The 21,461-nt window shown below is 42.0% G+C and overlaps 1 protein-coding gene across 6 annotated transcripts in view; it reads left to right on the forward strand.

The window, feature by feature from the left end:
- Positions 1 to 21,461, forward strand: part of WWP2 (WW domain containing E3 ubiquitin protein ligase 2) — a 138,126-nt gene that overhangs the window by 76,797 nt on the left and 39,868 nt on the right. For all 6 annotated transcript variants that reach the window (XM_070261753.1, XM_070261755.1, XM_070261754.1 and 3 more), the window contains 2 exon segments: positions 6,956 to 7,083; positions 18,399 to 18,609. In XM_070261753.1, coding sequence (XP_070117854.1) covers positions 6,956 to 7,083; positions 18,399 to 18,609 — 339 coding nt within the window.

The following is a 21,461-nucleotide window of genomic DNA, read 5'->3' on the forward strand; positions in this document are numbered from 1 at the left end:
AGTAGCTCTGACCCTTCTTGATACCTGGTAGACCCTGGATTCCATCCTTTGGCATAGATTCCATTCTTTCAGTGGGTGGCAGGAGATGGGGAGGTGATGAGTGACTGGATTGCAAAGAACATAGGAAGTACTAGAGAGTACAGGCCAAAGAGTGCTTTTGAACTTGATAACTTGCTTCTTTTATTCATTCAGCAAATATTTTTGTGTGCTACTGTGGGGTCAGGCACATGCTGGGTATACACAAAAAAGACATGGTCCCTGCCTTCATGGACCTTATTGGAGACAGACATTAAACAAATAAACACACAAACAAATATATAATTACAAAAAGAAGCGTCATAAAGAGAAAGATTAGAATGCTATGCCAGAGAATACAAAGGAATTTGTTGTAGCTTGGGAGATGAGGGACATTCAGACCAAGATACGGATGAGGAGCCAGCTGGGGGAAGAGTCCGGAGAAGAGTATGCTAGGTGAGTAGATCAACAAAGTCTCTGAATCCTCATGAGGAGTTCAGAGAGATGTTTTGGGGAATGTCCATTGAACATACTCTTTTTGAAACTTAGCTCATTCCTGCTGATTTCCTGCCTTTGTGATTTGTTACGTCAGAACACTTAGAAATAATGCCCAAATATACTGTCATCCCCAGTGCCTTAGGGTCCCATGTAGTCCTTTCAGTTCTGGGGCTGTAGCATAGGGATGCTCTGGGCTGGGCCAGATTCAAACAAGATGTGATACCAGTGGGAGAAGATGGAGACACTTTTCTGGTTGACGTGTACAAGTTGGAGCCCCGCATTCTTTTCAGGGTCTGCCCCACGTGGATTCCTCCTCTAAGTCAGTGGAGGTTGTTGGCCCTCGTGCACGATGCTGTGAGAGCATCCTACCCCCTTGTAATTCAGGTTAGACGATCTCAGACCATGAGACAAATAAATCATGAGCTGCCTTTTATGTTCAAGGAACTTCAAGTCATTGACTGCTGCCCCGAGCTGGCGGTAGAATGCGACAGTGAAGATGTTCCCCAAGCTTCAGTCTCTTTCAAGTTTAGGAGGGTGTTTGAGCATTCTTTTCAGTTAAGCCCAGCACACAACCTGGAATTAGATTAGATGAGTGAAAATTTATTGTATCTTCTCTCTTAAGATGAATTTTCCAGTCTCATAAAACTGTCACTGTTGAGAGGATTGCTGTGTACTCCAGGTTGGGCAGAAATAAATCATTTGTCTTTCTGTAATGTAGAGTGGACTTTATTTTTACCTTTCCTGTCATTTCTGAGGCTGGCAGCAAGAGCTAGGGTGTGGAATGGAGCCGTAAATTACCCTTGGAATGACTAGAAGGATCCCATTTTAACTCTAATTGTGCCTTTCCCTTTTCACCTCTCCTTTTTATCCCCCTCATTTTTTTTTTTTTTTTTTTTTCTGATCCACAGCTGAATGAGGAGCAAGAATTGAGGAGGGTGGAGGTGGGAGTAGGTTTGCTTATTGATGCCTCTCTGAATGGTGGAAACCATTTCTTTTCCCATCACTGTTTCCCATTTTTTCTCCATGCTTCTATTTTAAGTGCCTGTTTTTTGCTGGTTCTGTCTTGCTGGAAACTGGCCAGCCTCACTCAGTTTTGTTTCCATGCTGCTATTAAAAGACAATGGCCAGCTAAGAGGACTCAGAGGAGGGGTGGGACAGCTGCCCTCTTGGTTCTGGTTCTCCAGGCAAATATTGATTCCCCGGATTGGAATGTGAGAAGTTTTAAGTTTATTAGGCAATTTTAATTTCTGTGCCTTTTTTTTTTTTTATGCAGGAAAACCCACTATCAGTTGTTATACCCTAAAACTCCTCTTCTGTTGAGCTCGAATACTAATGGGCCTGAATCTGAGGTCAAAGAACCTCCCTTTAATATTCTGGAGATAGAAAACTATGCCTGGCACCGAGTGTCTGGTCACCCATGAATTGCTGACACTTGGGAGAGACGCATCCCTTTGAAGAATCCCCACATTGATACAGTGTTTGGCGAGTCCTGAGTATTTTCTAAATCACATTGCAATCAAGGCTCTTGTTTTCTGTTGTTTTTGAGCACATCCTCACACCATAAGTTACCTGCCTTTTAAAACTTTTACTCACTTTATTTTTTCTTACTTGATGAGCCTTTTTTGCAGTGGCTGAAACACACAAATTGCTTTTTAAAATTCTTAGGTTTATTGAGATGTAATTCACATACAGTAAAATTCACCCTTTGCAGTGTGCAGTTCTGTGAATTTTGACAAAAGGATACAGAGTCATGTGTCACTTAATGATGGGGATACAGTCTGAGAAATGCGTTGTTAGGTGATTTTGTTATTGTGCGAACATCAAAAAGGATACTTACACAAACCTAGATGGTATAGCTTACCACACACCTAGGCTGTATCGTACTAATCTTATGGGACCACAGTTGTTGACCAAAACATCATTATGCAATGCGTAACTGTAGTCTGGTAACCACTACCATAATCAAGATAGAAAAGGTTTTGTCTTATGCCCCTCTGTAGTCAACTCCTCCTTCTACCCCCAGTCACTGGTACACACTGATCTGTATTTTCTCCCTACAGTTTTACCACTTCCCGAATGTCATAAAAATGGAATAGCACGCTATGCTATTTGAATCTGTCTTCTTCCACTTTGCGTAATGCATTTGTGAATCAGCTATGTTGTTGCATGTGTCACTAGCTTGTTCCTTTTATTTGCTGAGTAGTATTCCACTGAATGGATATACTACAGTCTGTTCATCCAGTTGAAGGACTTTGGGTTGTTTTCAGTTTGGGAAATTATGCGTAAAATCACTATAAACATTTGCCTACAGGTTTTGTGTAAATATACCTTTCCATTTCTCTTGGGTAAATAGTTAGAAGTAGGATTGCTGGTTTGTATGCTAAGTGCGTGTTTAACTTTATAGGAAACTGGCAAACTGTTTTCCGAAGTGGCTGTACCATGTTACCTTCCCTCCAGCAAGTTTTGAGAGTTCCAGTTGCTTTATTTATCTGCCAGCACTTGTTACTGTCAGGTTTTTTTGTTTGTTTTTACTTTATCCATTCTAATGGGTATGTAATGATATCTCATTGTGGTTTTAATTTGCCTTTCACTAATGACTAATGATGTTGAACATCTTTCATGTGCTTATTTGCCATCTGTAGATCTTCTCTGGTGAAGTGTCTGTTAAAATCTTTTGATTACTTTTTGTATTGATTTGTTGTTTTCTTATTGAGTTTTGAGAGTCCTGTATATATTCTGGATATAAGTCCTTTGTCAGATATGTAGTTTACAGATTTGTTTCCCAGTCTATGGATTGTCTTCATTTTCTTGACAGTGTCTTTGGAAGAGCAGGAGTTTTGAATTTTGATGAAGCCACCAACTGCTTTTTAAAATCAGTTTCCACATAAAGGATATGATAGACTTATCAATGTCAAGTTCTGAGTCACCACCAAATTTTGAATTCTACTTTTTAATTTTGCAAAACGTTTTCTGCTCTGGCTTGTGAGCCGTCACTTTTCTGGACTCTTTGTTTTGTTTTCATTTACTTTACCAATGCTAGCACTGGCTTCCTTTTTTTTTTTAAACCAAAGAAAGTTTTGTTTTGTTTAGTTACTCCACATAAACTACTGCATATGTAATGATGGTCAACAACAAAGCTTCACTGAGTGACAATGCCAGCTTGTCAGCCAGGCTCACTCGCTGGCCAAGTAGCTCCCACATGTCAGCATTGTAGGGCGTGATGCAAATGTGTCTGAGCAAGATCATTGCATTTCCACCAAGATGTAAGCTCCTTGAGGTCAGGACTCTTTCTGTTCTGTTGCTAGCCCTAGAACAGGGCCTAGTGCTCAGAAAATAATGATTGAATGCAATTCAGTGGCCTTCATGAAGGGTGACGCAAGGTGTCCCAAGGCATCCAAGGCTCTGGCTCTCAGGGTGCAGGTGACGACTGAGGCCAGCGTTGTAAATGGCAAAGCTTGAATGGCAAGGAATAGGCAAGAGCCCCCTCCTGGGGACCTCACCTGCAGCAGATCTGCCTTCAGGAGCATGGTGAGAGAATCTCAAGGTCCTGGCCTCCATTGGCTTTCCTCAGGGAGGCCTCAGTGTCTGAGGGAGGAACTGAGGTGAGGACATGCCAGCATTCTGAGAAGCGTGTGCTGTAACGAGAGCTGACTTGTCTAACTAGGTGACTTGAAACCGTTTGTTGAGTTTAGCTGTTCCGCCTTCTTCTGACTGCCCCAGGGGCTGCATAACTCTCCCTGCCCCCCCAAAATGGTGGAGGGATCAGGCCAAGGTTGAAGTCATTGGCGGAGCTGAAGCCAGGCTGTCTGTGGTGGAGCCCAGCTCATCCCCACCCCATTGCCCCACTTTTATCCTGATACTATTTTGGCTTCTGGTGCATGGTTTCAGCATTTCGGCCAGCTTTTAATCACGACACAATCCCGTCTTTTAAGGGTTGAGTGAGTCCTCCAAGAGAGGAAACTGCTGGAGAGATTTTCCTCAAACGCTGAGGCCTTCTCTTCCTTCTGAGAGTCTTATTTTAAAGGTAATTCAAGAGGAAAAAAGTGGAAGCTCCAGATTTAAGGCAAGGGCAGAATCTAGGGGAAGGGTATTTATGTGTGTGTGGCAGGGGGGAGGGAGTGGAGGTGGAGGGGAGCGGGGGTGGCAGTGGGCCACAGGCAGGGAGGTGGCAATTCACGCAAAGTGGTCCCAGCTGCCCCTGGTTTAAGGACTAATCCCGGCTCTGCTCCAGCCTGTCATTCAGGGTAAGCTACTATCATTAGTGGTTAAACATTTCTGAAAGTATTCTCTCTCAACTCTGACCACATGCCCTTTCGGGGAAGGGAGGGAGGAGCCTGGAGAGTAATGAGACCCACCCTGTTGTCATGCCCAGCTGCTCAGCAGAGGGACAAGGAGCCCAGGCCCCTGGAAGAAATCATGGGCTTGTCAGAGCCCGTGTGTGTGACAGGACTGATGTCACATTTTCTGTGCTGCCCACGTGGCCGCGTCCTCCTGAGGGATCCAGCCCTCTGCTGTGGGCTGCGAGTACCAAATCAGAGAGGCTTTTTTTGTCCTTTTAAGGGGATTCTTGACTGAAATAAACCTTCTCTTAACCAGTTTTATCTCTCTCAAGCTTTCTGCCCTCAACACATATCCATACATTCACCAGTGGCTAGAGACTGTCTTTCCCTTTGGAACTAGTCCGCACTCACTCTGCTTTCGATGAGGAGCTGTGGTAAAATGCTCAATACTGACATTTCTTCCCATGAAGTGGGGACTTTGAAATATTTTTCTGCACTGAGGTGTGGTTGACAGCTTTTGATTTATGAAATTAGCTCAGGGAAAAATAAGGTGGAAAAAGAGCGTCCAAATTAAATCTTTATTTCCATAGCTCAGTGGTGCCCTCTCCATCCATTTTTAACTGCCACGCAGTCTGTAGGTATGAGGGACTCCAGAGTTTGCTAGATTTCTTTTGTTGTTGTTGTTGTAGTTTTGGCCCAAGAAAACCCACTTTTTTCTCCTTTAAAAAAAAAATGTGTTTTTTCCTTACTCAAAAGTATACAAGAATAAAGGTGATTTATATATCTTCATTTTTTTCAATGAAGGAAACTAGAAAAACCTAATTAAACACAGAAGGAAAAGCTAAAGGCATCCGTCTTCCCGATGTCCAAAGATAATCACTATAAATGTTTTGGTTTATGCCCATCTTGTTGGAAAAATCCGTTCCTTGTGCTGGAGAAGGTAGTTGGTGGGGCGCTTCTTATTCCCGGAGGAACCTCTGAGTTTGCTGTGCTGCAGGCTTGTCCCAACACACTGGTCTGGAGAGTCTTACAAACAGAGGTGTTCTGGGGGGTGTGCAGCCTCCCAGTGGGAAACTTTCTATTCGACCTCGTCATCTCTCCATTGGCCAGGTGACCAGTGAAAGAATAGGCCAGGAGGGATTTAGTTTAAGTCCAGGCTTCCCAACCCCTCCTCCAACCCAACAGTGTGGGCTCTTGACCTTAGACTGCCTGGATTTGAGTGTTTGCTCCATTGCTTATTTTCTCTGTGTCTGTTTTCTTATCTATAAAATGGGCATCATAATCTAGTTCTCGCTGCCCCATATCACATGGTATGGATTGTTCTCTGGACCTCTGCTTCTCTGCCTGGACAGGGTTGGTCTTTTCTTCACTGGCTGGTATTTAAATCCTCTCACTCTTGGAAGTAGTATATAATGACTAGGTAGTAGAATAATTTCCTTTGACAAAACAGCTGAAGGGCAGGGAGGATTAGACATTTTCATGAAGTGGACGAAGTCACGCTACAACAGAACCCTGAGAATGTGTGCTGCCTATGGCCTTGTGTTTTCTGAAGATGTCAGATTGCTCCTCTGCTGCCAGATCTTACCGTTGTCCTTGTGATATAGAGCCCTGTCTGTATTGTTCCTCGTTTACTTGCATGGACCACTGAGTCGTCTTTTCTAGATAAAACATGTCAACATAAGCTTTGGCTGAAGTTGTCTAATGCTCCTTGACTTCTGTTCCCAAGGGAAGCCTGTTTCTAGCTATAGAGAAAATGGATTTGCATAAGTTTGGGGCTCTTTTTGCCTAATGGGAGAAATATGTCATCTGTAGCCTATCCAATGATTCTTGTTTATTTCTTACATTTGAGCCCAATAAAAATAATATGATGGTCACAGGATATTTTGCCAGTTATTTCAGATGTGGGGGCAATTCACTCTGCATGTGTTTACTTCAAGTGGAAAAGTTTACCCAAAGTTGCCTTTTGGGCTTTTACCAGGAAGGAAGCTTACCTGCGTCTCTCTGTTTGGAGCCAGCTTCTGTTGAGTCAAAGACTAGAGGGGCTATTAAAGGTGTTATTTCCAATAAATAGTGAAAGAGGGAATACGATGAATTAGGTGGGATCCACTTCTTTCTTTTTCACAGTGACTTATATCTGCCTGCTTTATACTTTGAATCCCCAGGACGCACAGACATTCAGGTGGTTCAGCCAGAACAACCACAGCAGCCGGCGAGCAGAGCCCCGGTACTAGCACCCGGCACCGCCAGCCCATCAAGAACCCAAGCCACAGTGGCTTGGCCAATGGCACAGGTGAGTGACAGCCTAGAATGCCAGACCAGACTAAAGCAGTGGCCTCTAACCTGTTTTTCCACGGAGTCAGGACTCTGCCTACTTGTCATAGTATAGGGTGGGCGGGAGAAGACTCTAATTCTAAGATGAATTTGAATCCTTCAGTCTTTCCATTGACCTGTCTTCTTTTATATCTGGTATAGTCTGTATAGCTGAGGTTATTCTCCATATCACTGTTCTCTTCTAAGATATTCCTTTGCAGAGAAATAAAAAGTATTGATTTTTCTCTTCATTTCTTATCAACATTGGATGTCATTGGCGGGGCAATATCTTAATTATACATGACACATTTTTTATTTCTTGAATTTAAGGAAATGATCAGATTAGGGAGAAAGAGGACTGAATATTGATGCTAAGAGCTGGGTGAGAGAAGATGGTAGCACTGTTGCATGGGTTTGGATGCTGACCAGGGGCAAAGCCAGGATGCCCCTGCAGGAGCATTATGTGGCTGTTCCAGTAAGAATGTTTGTTCCATTTGAGAGTAGACAGCCCTTCCACATCTGCACAGGACATCTCTGCACAGGACATCTCTGCACTTGGCTTGCTTCCCTGTAAGTGGAAAGAGAAGGGCCTGTTTCAGAACAAATCAGTTTTTGTCATGTTTTCCTTCTGTCTCATTGGGACAGTGTTGAAATTAAAAAGGAAAAAGAGAAAAGACGTTAATTTTTCTAAACTTCTTGAAGATCAAATCTTTAGTGACTGCTGGTCATTTGGTAATTTGTCTTAATTTGGGGCAGTTGGGAAGGGACATGGACATTTACTTTGATAAACTGTAGCTGGGGGAAATGCAGGTGTTTAAATCGGTAAGCGTCACTGAAATCATTTTGTAGATGCTTATGATAGCAGAAGTGTGGCATGGAGGGCAGGGGATCTGGAGCAGCACAGCTTCTTCACATGAGTGTTGTCATGGCATTATTACTGCCCTTTGTGTGACAAACTTATTAAGTAGAAATCAATTTGGGTTACTTTCTAATGACTTTGAGTTTTCTGGCAGCACTGTATGAAGGCTGCAGAGTCCCTCGGATAACTTATGTTGTTTGGTTATGTTGGGTGTTGGCAATGGACTGCGAGGTGGAGTGGCCTGTGTCCTGTAGAGCTCAATGTGTGTGTGGTGGCCTGACATTCTCCCTGGAGTCTAGGACCTGACTGAAGGAATCGAGTTAGCTAACTTGCCCTTAGCCTTGAGGACGAGGATGAGGTGGAGGTGAGGAGTATGAGCAGCTGCCATCTCAGCCCACTTGGCAGTCCCATGCCAAGCACCCTATCTGAGTGCTGGAACATCCAGTCATAGAAGTCAAGAGTGGCCTGGGTTCCCATCTGTATGAAGGGGATGGCAAAGTGGCAGCTGTGGACTGTGTTATAGAAAGCCATATGCAGCTCCATGAGCACCAGTAAACATGCTTCTCTTGGAAAAACAAATACCATAGACGAGGACCAGCATTTACAAATGGGAAAAGGGAACTGGCTTTTAGGAACCAGTTGCTTCCTGGAGGCCATGGCCCTGCTACCAACCACTTTGTTTTTCAGGGCCCTGCATTATTGTGATACTGATTTCCCTCAGCCACCTCTGCTTTTCTTAAGAAAACTATTTGTAAATAGCTTTATGTAGTGATGGTCTTTGAGTCACTCTTCTCGGACATTTAAACAGATCTGTATTTCCCCTACATTTACTTTTAGGTACCTAGCATGTTGTCCTTATCTCCAGAACATTATGTTTCAGCAGACGAGGCAGGTGCCAGCCATGTCTTCATAAAGCCAAATATCTGTAACTGCAAACTGCCTTGGAAATGTTTTATGGTGGTGCATCTGATGCCCGAACTATTCCCAAAGCCCATCTGAAGGACAGTTGTTGCATTTTAGGGATTTCTGCCTGTTAAAGTACTAAGGCCTTGGCCTCCGTCTCGTCTCTCTCCTTTTTGCTGGGCTGACGGTTCACCTTTGCCTCACAGCCAACCTGGACTTTGTAAGCTCTTTAATGTCTATCCAAGGGGTACAGAAAGATCTCCTTTCCTTTGGGGAGCAGACAGAAGCCCCTCTCTTTGGCAGCACAAGACTAGAAAGGGGTTTGATTCATATCCTCAATATGAGTGAGAACATCTCCATCTTTCAATATGCTGCTGTTAGAACTGTGAGGACCAGTTCCAAAATGGTGGTGGTAGTGAGCCATGCCTCCAGGAAATGTTTCCACAGACACACAAGATTTATTTAGCAAGTCTTTTTGGCTGTGCTCTGCAGTTATGCATGAAAAAGACATTTGGGGCAAAAACGGAGCCGAGTTCCAGGTGGTTTTCTCATGTTGTCACAACTCTAAAGTATCCATTTTTATAAAATGAAAGTGAATGGCAGCCTGTCTATATGAATATTATATTTCTAAGTTTTAGAAGTGGTGGAATCGAGAAGTAGACTAACGGTATAGCACTTCATTGAGATTTATGTGGAATAGTTTACTTTCTAATTTTTTATTGAACATTTTACCCCCAAAAATTACATCTCTCACTCCTCCTTAAATGGGATTTCCGTGCACGTAGGTCAGAGTCCCACTGGCTGTGGTCAGATTCTGATGCCCTGCGTGTAGTGTGTGTATAAGGCCCAGTGACTCGCATGGCAGGGTGTCTTTAGAGTGGAGTACCTGGCATGGTGCCTGGGACACAGTAAGCTCCTAATCAAAGTCAGCTTTCATCTTTATGAATAATTTCATATAGATATAATTATGCAGCATGGCTGGATTTTCTGTTTTTCACTTCATTTTTTTCCCTACACGCTTCCATGTGTCTTTCTGGTCTTCTTGTTGACCTTTTTTGGTGGCCTCATACTGTTTCACAGTTAACACACCATAATTCATTTAACCATTCCTCAATTCTTGTGTATTTCCCTCTTGTGAAACAAAATCCCGATGTAAACATCTTTGCACACAGCTTTGTTTCTTCTCCAATGAAATTCTTGAGTCAAAGGATCTGAATTTTTAAAAATGAGATCTAACGTATATTACTGGATTGCCTTCCAAAAGGTTTGAAGTAATCAGGTCCCAAGACAGTGTAAAATTTTCCTCAAGTGGTGTATGAGGTTTGTTGTTTCCTCCGGCCTTGTAAATACCGGTTTATCATTTTGTTAATAGGTATTTAGTGTCACCTCATTGTTCAACCCGATTGCATTTCTTCAATTATTAGTTGCTCAACTCTTTCTTGTCTCTTGTGTGAGTTTTTTCAGAGCGTTTGATTATTTATCCTTTGGAGATTTGGAAGTTTATTTTAGAGATTTATGTATTCTAGGTACAAGTATTTTTTAATTGTGTAAAATTTACATAATATAAAATTTACATTTAAACTGTTCTTAGGTGTATAATTCAGTGACATTAAGCACATTCACAGTGTTGTGCAACTATCCCACTGTCCACTTCCAGAACTTTTTCTTCATGCCAGACTGAAACTATGCTTTAAACGGTAACATTCTCTTCTCCTCACCCCCCAGCCCCTGCCCCTGGTAACCTCTATTCTACTTTATATCTCCACGAATTTGCTGATTGTAGGTACCTCGTATTATGAGTGGAATAATTTGTCCTTTTGTATCTGGCTTATTTCACTTAGCATAATGTTTTCAAGATTCTTCTATGTTGTAGCATGTATCAGGATTTCGCGGGCTGGCCCTGTGGCCGAGTGGTTAAGTTTGTGTGCTCTGGGCACTGACATGGCACCGCTCATCAGGCCATGCCGAGGCAGCGTCCCACATAGCACAACCAGAGGCACTCATAACTAAAGTATACAACTATGTACTGGGGAGCTTTGCGGAGAAGAAGAAGGAAAAAAAAAGGAAGATTGGCAACAGTTGTTAGCTCAGGTGCCAATCTTGGGGGAAACAAAAAAGAATTTCGTTCCTTTTTAAGGCTGAATAATATTCCATTGTATGTGTATATGCAACATTTTATTTATCCACTCATCTGTTAGTAGACATTTGGGTTGTGTCTACCTCTTGGCCATTGTTAATAATGTTGCTGTTAACATGAGTGTACAAGTATCTGTTTGAGTCCCTGTTTTCAATTCTTTGGGCTGTGTACCTAGGAGCAGAGTTGATGGGTCATATGGTAATTCTATGTTTAGCTTTTTGAGGAATCCTCAAACTGTTTTCTAGAGCAGCTGCACTGTTTTACATTCCCACCAGCAATGAATGAGAGTTTCAATTTTTCCACATCCTGGCCAACACTTGCTTTTTTTCCTTTTTTTTTTTTTGATAGTAGCCGTGCTAGTGTTTATAATTTCACCTTTTGCTTCAGTAGTAAAAAGATCTCTCTTGTCTTTAGATGGAATAAATACTTTATTCTGTTTTACTTTTTTTCATGATGTTATGTTAAAAAATAACTATCCCACTGGAATTTATAGTGGTATATCTATACTATACATATATAAGTATAACGAGGGCTGAGTCTAAATTAATTTTTCCCTATATTGGGGTCCTGTTATCCTATAAACATTAATCAACTAGTTTTTTTCTCACTATGGTTTTACTTAGTGTTTGTCACTTACCACATTATTATATGTGGTGAGAATTCCTTTCTGGACTCTTTACTCATTCCATTAATTTATTTCCAGTTTTGAGCCAGTCTCATGTGATTTTGATTATTGACATCTTGTAGTATGTTTTTATAATGTTTGGAAGGGCTAGTCGTGCCTTATTGCTTTTTTTCCATGATATTCTTTGATAGCTTGTACATTTTCAAAACAGATTTCCTTTTTTTTTTTCCTCCCAAATGCCCCCAGCACATAGCTGCATATTTTTAGTTGTGAATCCTTCTAGTTACAGCATGTGGGATGCCGCCTCAATGTGGCCTAATGAGCGGTGCCATTCCCATGCCCAGGATCCAAACCGGCGAAACCCTGGGCCACCGCAGCAGAGCACACAAACTTAACCACTTAGCCACGGGGCCAGCCCCTCAAAACAGATTTCATACTGAATTCTTAGAAACATGGTAGAATGTAAATGGACATTGAGTGAATCTATATGTGTATTAGCCAGGGAAGGATTGAATTTTCCTATCAGGTAATGTGGTACGGCTTTGTCCATTTTTAAGTTTTTCTTCTTTTTTTCCATCTAATTTAAGTGTATTTCCCTGTATAAGCCTCACCCGCCATGTGTCATGCTAATCATGAAATATTTTTCTAGTTTCGGTTGCTTTTGTGAAGAGCTGAGTGATCATTGTATTGAAAGTGCATTACTTGTGTTTCACAGAGAGATATTGACTGCTTTACTGTGGAACATGTTAGGACCTCTTCAGTTTAAAAAGCTTCCATTGTTGGTGATCACCTTCTCCATGCCCAAGTGTGAGGGCTGAAAAGACTGTGTAAACCAAGAGCCTGTGCTACACCACACACACCTAAAGATCTTGGAACACACAGTGAGCTGGCAGTGTGTCTAGGATTAAGAAGGATTTCCAATTCCCGATCTTTTTTTGGCTAACTGTGACTAGAGTATGTCTTAGTCCTGAATGAATATCTGATTCATAAAGTTAGAATGTTTAATTAACATCACAGAGGAACCTTGTGAAATATCCACAAGTTGCAGAAACCGGAGGCCATTCAACTGCCATTTTACCTTCTTACCCATTTAGCCTCTCATCTTGGTACCCAGCTTTCTTCCCATACAGGAAAGGCATCTAAGCCATCTTCATTGCTCCTCTCCCCACCCCCTACCATTGTTTTTACTTAATGGTGTTCTGGATTTGAGTACTGGTTCTGCTGCTTGCTGACTGCATGGCACTTCTCTGAATGGTACCTCTGTGAGCCTCAGTTTTGTCTTCAGTAAAATGAGAATAATAATATCTTCCTCATGGGACTGTTGGGAGGATAAATGATCTAATGAAAGTGAACTGGCTAAAAGCAACGCAGGATCCTGGATTGGATCTTGGATGTTAAAAGGATGTTAGTGGAAAAGCTGGTGAAATCCAAATAAAGTCTAGAGTTTAGTTAATAGTAATGTACTGATGTCAATTTTTTAGCTTTGACAAATGTGCTGTGGTTAAGTAAGGTAGTAATATTAGAGGAAACTGTAACTTTTCTGTAAATCTAAAATTATTCCAAAATTAAAAACTTTTAAGAAGAACCTGCTTTGCAAATGATAGTGTTACCCAAATATGAGGTGGTTTTATTTCAGATATCTTTTGCTAGATTGTTAGGTTTATTGAACAGGTATTTCTTCAACAAATATTTATTGAATGCCATTTTGCTAAGCATTATGGACAATGGAAAAAAGGTATAAAATAAGGCCATGCCCCACAATCTGTTTCAGGAGAAGAAGCTGAAAATACACCGTCAACCGAGTTCCAACACAGCAGATGTCGCAGGGACTGTGTGGTTGAGTAGCCGAGGCCACAGGTGCTGTGGGCTCCGCAAGGGGGATCAGTCTGGGCTGAAGCGGGCAAAGCCTCCAGCTGTGGGGCTGAGGCAAGCAAAGAGCTGGAGGTGAGGACAGAGGAGGAAGAGAGTGGAAGGAGTGAAAAGTGAAGGAAACACATTTGCCCTCATTCTTCAGAAGGGTTCCTCCTTTTGGGGAGAGAGAAGTTGTATACATGAAATAATTAAGATTAATAGAGAACATTAGCTATATTGAATAGAGCTAAAATGTAAAACACAGCAGTTCTCTAAGGCATGACAAAATTTTAACTCCTTGTCTTGAAAATCCAGTTTTTCTTTCTCCTTGAAGCCACATCATGCTTCGAGTATGGGGCTCCGTCACTGTTTTACCAGGGTGACCGTAGGCCAGTAAGTTAATTATCTGAGCTTTATTTCTTCTGACTGTAAGCTGAGGTGGGGTGGATTTACCTCTGAGGTTCTTTCAAGTTCTCACGTTCTAGGAATGTACATATGTGTACATACACACACATTCTGAGAGCAGAAGTATATCAGCGTGGACACAGAAAGTTTGTCAACACTAGGGTATTTGGCTTTCATGTTCTCTTTCCAAATCTGAACTCGAGGTGTAGCACAAAAGTCTTACCCACATGAGCTACTCTGGTGAATCAGAGGCTCTTGGAGGGATCTGTGGACAGTTGCAGTCCTGGTGGGAACCCTTCTAACTAGATTTGCAGCTGTGTGAACAGTCAGATCCAGATAGTGTTGACCGGAGGGTCTTTTCCATGGGCATGCCAAGGGCTCTGCTTTGGTTCTTTTCCTGGTCAATAACTTCATAATAATTATTTTTAATGGGTAGTACGTATACATTATCAACACTTGAAAAGTATAAAAGCTTAAACAATGTAACGAAAGTCTCCTTCCTATTCCAGTCCTTCAGGCTCCACTTCCTCCCCAGAGGCAGTCACTGTTGTGTTTCTTATGATTCTTTCCGAGATAGTCTTTGAATATACAAGCATATGCATATGTATTCTTTAACCCACAGATGGTAGCACAATATATACACTGTTCTGCACTTTCCCACTTAATAATTATCTTGGAAATTTTCCATAGAACTTGAAGCTAATGTGAAGAGCTTTGCCACTTCCCTCTCCTGCTAACCCCAGCCAAAGATGGGGACTCTTAGTATCTACGAGAACAATAATTACAGTGGATTGAAATATTTTAAATATGTTTAAATCCAAGTGGTCATAATGATTTTTAAACAAAATAAAATTTCATTGTTCATTTTTGGAGGATGCGAGGAAATCAACTCATTATTCTGAAAACTGGTAAAGACAGCCAAGTGTCGCTCAACAGCGGGGATACATTCTGAGAAATGCATCATTAGGCAATCTTGTCACTGTGCGAACATCAGAGTGTACGTACACAAGCCTGGATGGTACAGCCTACTACACACCTAGGCTACATGGTACTGATCTTACGGGATCACCGTCAGATATGCAGTCCGTCATTTTATGCAGCACATGGCTATAAAAGGAAAGACTCCTGTCTTTTCTTTACAAACTGAACTTCAAGGTAGCCAAATAGTTCCTAAGGGAAAGTTTCTCTTTATAGGCATGATAGAATAAGAATATTACTACTTTGCAGAATTAGAATATTACTGTTTTGCAGTATTATTATGTAGCTCCTGATGGGAGTATACTACTCCATCTGTGCCACAAGCATTGAATATTTACAAAAGTAAAAACAATATTATAGTGAACCCATCACCCAGCTTCAACTGTTATTGACTTGTGGCCATTTTAATTTCATATATAGCACCCCCACCTCTCTTTTCTGTACTCACTCCCACTCAGCACCCCTACCCACCTACCAATGATTGCATTTAAATTTTTCTTTTCCAACTGCACCCATAGAGGTTCTAGCAATTTCTACTCCTACCAGCAGTATGTGAAAATACCAGTTTTTCCTAATTCTCTCTTTTTTTTTTTTTGCTGAGGAAGATTTGCCCTGAACTAACATCCACTGCCAGTCTTCTTCTTTTTGTATATGAGCTGCCACCACAGCATGGCCACTCATAGCAAGTGGTGTAGATCTGTGCCTGGAACCGAACCTGAACCTGGGCTGCCGAACTTAACCACTAGGCCACCAGGGATGGCCTATCTTAATACTCTTATCAGTGTGTGATTAAATATTTTCACTCTTGCCAATCTGATGGGTTAAAAAATGGTATTTCATTATACTCTTGCATTTCTTGTCTCATAATTGAGATTGAGCATCTTTTTGTATGTTTCGGGGTAATTTGTATTTCCTTAATTGTGAAGTGTGTCTGTATATCTTTGGTCTTTTTCTTATTGATTTGTAGAGGTTCTTTTCATACCAAAGAAATTAGTCATTGGTCTGTAATATGAGTTGATGATAATTTTTCCCAGTCTGTTGTTTTTCTTTTGATTTTAATTTTGCTTATGATTTTTTTTTTTGCCATTTAGATTTTTAAAAATTTAATGTAGTTGAATTCATCGATCTTTTATGACTTCTAGGTTTTGTGTGATACTTCAAAAAAGTCTTTTCCACTTTGAGATTATAAAAATATTCTCCTCTGTTTTCTTTAGTTCCTCTGTTGTTTCATTTTTATTGCAAAATCTGTCATCCATCTGGAATTTTTTTTTTGATAGAAGGAGTCAGGTAGGGATGTAACTCACTTTTTGTCCAGTACACTACCCAGTTGTCACAGCACCGTTTATTGAATAATCTGTCTTTTCTGCAGTCATTTAAATGCTACCTTTATCACATACTAAATTCCAATGTGTATTTAATTCTGTTTCTTGTTTATTTAATTGACGTCTGTCTATTCATGTATCAGTGCCCCATTGTTTTAATTGTTGTAGTTTCATAATATGCGTTAATGCTTTAGAGAACCAACTCCCCCTTACACATACACAGAATACTTTTTGTCTTTAGAGTTGTCATGGCTATTCTGTATTTGGTTTTCCTGATAAATTTTAGAATGAATTTATTTAGTTCTCAAAAAAGTAATGATGGTTTTTTTTCTTGGAATTGAGTAAAATGTATAGATTTGCCTAAAGAGAATTGCCATCTGTTGTGTTTTACTAACTCCTCTGAGATAGTATAAGAATATAAATAAAAAGTCTTGCATTTATGTTGGGGAAACATCAGTTGCACAAGATGTAGTCATTTATTAAGCAGCTAATTTAGTCCATGTGCCAGACAGTATTTCGTATGCTGGGGAGAAAGCAAATGAATTAATCATGGGTGGTCCCTAGGCTCTTATCCGTAAGTTAAGATCAAGCTTAGCATCACATCATGTTGGAAGAAATTTTAGTTTCTGCTGACCACCAGTCTCATGTTAGCCAATAGGCATGTGGTTGCTTCAGAGTCATTTTAATCCTGGGTCACATTAGAGGATGTGTGGAGAGGGAGAAGCAGAACATAGGTAGTGGTTCCGGCTCTGGAGGCAGACAGCAGGGGTGTGAATTAGGTGCCCTGTGACCCTGGCGGGTTATTTAACCTCTTTGAGTCTCAGTTTCCTCAGCTGTAAAATGGGAGGAAATTAATTGTACCTAACTCATGGGGTTGCATGTGAGGCTTAAATGAGATAATCCAAAATGCATTGCACTTTGCCTGGAGCATACTGGTGTTCTGTAAATGTTAACTGAGATCATTTATATTGGCAATCTGACTCTGCTGGTCTGATGGTATCTGATTTATTAGGTTCAGTTCCTGACATCATTATTTAGGAGAGGCAGTAGACGAAGATGCCTAGAAGAGGGCAACCAGGTGGTAAGAAGGGGATCACCTAGAAACGTTAAAGAAATAGTAGCCCTTTTTACTGGAAAAGAGAAAGTGAATGAGAACAGGGTGGCCAGATAATAATTTTGTATTGAGTAGGGGTGGGGGCTGGGGTAGGGACTAAGACCAGCTAGTGGAATTCAGCTTAACATAAAGAAAACCTTTCTGGTGGGTGCATCTGTTCAACAGTGGAATGGCTCTGCAGTGAGCTCCTTGTCGGAAGAAATGTTCAAGAATCTGCATAGCTCTTTTTTAGGGAAACTGCAAAAAGAATTTTCGAATTAGAAAGATGAGGCTAAATGACAACTGTGGGGTTTTGTTAGGAAATTCTAGTATAAATGTACACATGCAGTCACATATGTAGAAAATTCTCTGCATATGGCTTATCTGTTTTCAAAGAATTCCAATTCTTTGAAATCTTGTTTGATCCCTTTTTGAGTGAGAGGATATTGTATTGCCTTGGGGTTCTTGTGAACATGAGTGATCATCAAAGAAATGAAGAGATGGAGAAATAAGGAGACTCGAGAACCAGCTTATTTCACTTCTCTCTTTGTCTATTGTTACCTTGGAGACAAGTCCCTTATCTCCAGAGCCCCATCTTTTTCATCTAGAGTGTTAATCCTTGCTCCCTACTTTGAGCATGAGTCTTTAAAAGAACAGGCACATTATTGGAAGTTTCCTGCCTCTAAGAGTATGTGGAGCTTTTTGAAGGAAGGTGCTATTCGTGCCTAGCAGACAAATGACACATTTGAAGAAAAGTATATGACCCTATAGACTTGGCATTGGCCTTGCTTCATTTAGCAGCACACTTCCCTGTTATCCTCCTCTTTCCTGCTACTCTTTTATTGCAATACATGTAACCACAGTATGTTAGAAAAATTTAATAAAGTTATATAAAAGAGGTAATATTCAATCTATTTACTTCAGATCCGTCTCCCAGTTTTCTTCAAACAGGCTGTTACTGACTTGATGCAATTTCCAAAGTTATGTTTTGTAAAACTTTTTGCTGTTGCAGAGACATGCATGGCAACATTGTAGGTACTGTGTTATTATATTAGTGAAAAACCTAGTAAATGCGCACACAAGTCTGAGTGGATCTTTAAAATAGGATTTCTGTATTTTCAGTGAATGATGAACCTGCTGCAGCCACAGATCCCGAAGAACCCTCTGTTGTTGGTGTGACATCCCCACCTGCTGCAACGTCTAGTGTGACCCCGAACTCCACTGCAGCGTCTCTCCCTACCCCAGCCACACCGGCTGAAGGAGAGGAGCCCAGCACTTCGGGCACACAGCAGCTGCCAGCGGCTGCCCAGGCGCCTGATGCTCTGCCTGCTGGGTAAGTAGCTTTCTGTCCCACAACAGTGCTTCCTGTACCAAAGACTGAGGCTCCTTCACCAGGGCAGGAGCAACATGGCTGTTTATTAGCTAGTGGTAGTCTCTGGGGAGGCTGACGTGCAGAGGACGGGGGAGGTGTGGAGGAACTGCCTGTTCTGCGTAAATCTTAAAGAGGATCGGAATCCTCTGGGACAGAATCACTGCTACCTTATACCGTGCCTTGAAGTGAACAGCTTGACTCAAAGAGTACAGCTTTTAGGGAACAAGGAGCTCATTTTGTCTTCCTAAGTCTTTGGAAGGTGTTCGCCTAGATCCTGCTTAGAAAACAACTTTTCTCTCTTGAATTTTATCTTAAGAGCCTATGGAGGACTTTAGGCTCTGAATATTACTGTATGTTGTTCCCTTCGCCAGGGCTGATAGTAACATGGGCTACTAGTTTTCTTGCCATCCTTTAAGTTCGGAATTAAATCTGACGGTAAAGACCTTGGATGATAAGAAGATGGCCCCAATAAGCCAAAGGGAAGTTCAAATTTGGCTATATAGTGAGTAGAGATTAAGAGCATGGACCTGGGAATCAAATAGATCTGGGTTTGAATCCCTGCCCCACCCCATGTGACCTTGCTTTGGTGACTTACTGTCTCAGTAAGGTGTAGGGTAATAATCATGCATATCTCCCCAGGCAGTTAAGGGGCTCAAATAAGATGGCTTTGAAGCACTCATCCATTGGTGGGTGTTACACCTGGTGAATGATATTTTTGAAGTGGTTGTGAAGGACCCATAAAAGAAGGGAATGGTTCCGAACTGGGAAATGAAGTCTTATCTCTGGACTACCATTATAGTCAGGGCCAGTCCTGTTGTGGTCCCACTGTCCATCCTGGTTATCAGTTTGGTACCAAGGAAATCAATGTCCATGTTGCCACAGTCACTGTGATCTTGCCAATGGTGGCGGTGGTGCTGGGTATGGGTAGGTCCTCTGAGCCTGTGTAATTCGTAAAGGAAAAGGGAAGGATGGATGATTTCTTGCTTGATATATAATATGCTGTATTGTTCTTAAGCCACTTTGAAAAGCCCAGGTGTTAAAACAAAAATCCTAAATCTGAAGGCATATACGATTTTTACCGCATACATATTACATTCTTAGCATTTGGCACACTACCTAACTCATTTCTTAATAAGGTATGATGAACAAATGAAAAGTGTTGCAAATAGTTCTTAATACCTCAAACCTGGAGAGAACTGGGGGTATTGAGAAGCAGCTCTGAAAAGTTTTTTTGTGAAGTTTTTGATTTTGTGAAAAGATTAATAACCAAGTCCAACTCGTCTCTACAGAGATTTCTTTCCTCTTTCGTATGTGGTAAGGAATACTCGAAAGACCTTTTTTGGTTTATAATTTCAAATCTGTATGCTGTAATTTGGGGGGAACAGAACAGAATCATTTTGGCAGGAAGGAGAGAAAATGGCCGCCTGTTTCCCCTGTGAGCTGTTTGTTTTCTTTCCGCTGAGCAAATGCCTGGAAGGCCGGCCTCACTCCTGTGTCAGTCACAGGCAATTAGGGCTAATGGCTCAACGTGTCTTTATGTAGGGCGTGTGTGAGGGTTACTGTTCTCTGGGATTGGGCTCTTCCTGTTTCCAGGCAGCTGGAAAACTCCAGGCCCTGAAAACGCTCTTTATTCTCAGTTTGGCAGAGGGAGCAGCAGGGAAGCCGATTCTCCTCCCCCACCCCGCCAGAGGCTCAAACACTTTTTTGAGGTAGAGTTTGAACAGCATCTTTTCCTTGGAGCATTTAGAACGTGATGAGGCCCGTGTGCGGGCCTGGGGAGGCCGCTCCCCACTTTAACACACATGATGGTCCAGAGAAGGGTACTGGGATCCAGTTTTCCAGCCCGGACAGGCTTCCAGGTGCCCATCCCTAAGACAGCTGGAAGCTCTGGTACTTCTCGGGCTGTCTCAGGGCCTGGAGATCATCAGCTGCCTAACAGGCAATTGCCACCAGCACTGCTGAGTGTGTGGCAGTGAGGACGGCAGGCTTTCAGTTAGTGATGCGGGGTCGGTGAGCCGAGGAGTCGAAAGAAAGATTTCTTAGACTCTTAAGATCTGGCAGTAGTGCTCTTTTATTTAGAGAATAGTGTAGCATGGGGACAGGACCCATGGACAGTCAGAGCTTCTGCTGCCGCTGCTTCTGCTGCCCCCGCTGGCATGGGGACAGGGCCCATGGGCAGGCAGGGCCGCTGCTGCTGCCCCCGCTGGCATGGGGACAGGACCCATAGGCAGGCAGAGCTGGTGCGTGGGGACAGGGCCCACGGGCAGTCAGACCTCCTGCTGCTGCCCCGAGTTGAGGGTTAGGGCTAAATTTAAGGCATAGGTATGTGAGTCATCTCTTTATGAAGACAAAGGAAAGAACATGAAAAAAAGTTAAAATGGTATCAGTGCAGGTGGGGTCTGGTCGTTGGGTGATCTCATGACTTTTAGACAAGAATCAAATCGGATTAAGTAAAGGTCAGAAGCCACCACCCTAAATCAGTTACATGAGATTGCCAGACAGCAACCAACTTAAGTTCTTGCCTTCTCCATTAAGAGTTTCTAGGGATAAGGTCATCTCTCTTCTTCTTCCTGGTACAGAGAGGGAGGTACCTTTTACAGATAGAGATTTACCTTACAAATGTAAATGTGTCCCAACAAGGGCAAGTTCCATTCCCCAGAGCCTCCTTCCCTGTCCCAGTTTATCAAAAGCAATCAGCCCAAAACAATCCCGATGCCAAAGAGTCATACCTTGGGGTGGCCAATTTCAGGTCCCTACAAGCTCATCCCCCGCTTCCTTCACAAATGCAAATGTCTCTCCAAAGGGCAAGCAAA

The sequence above is a fragment of the Equus caballus genome, chromosome 3 (assembly GCF_041296265.1).
Source record: "Equus caballus isolate H_3958 breed thoroughbred chromosome 3, TB-T2T, whole genome shotgun sequence".
Taxonomy (NCBI): Eukaryota; Metazoa; Chordata; class Mammalia; order Perissodactyla; family Equidae; genus Equus; species Equus caballus.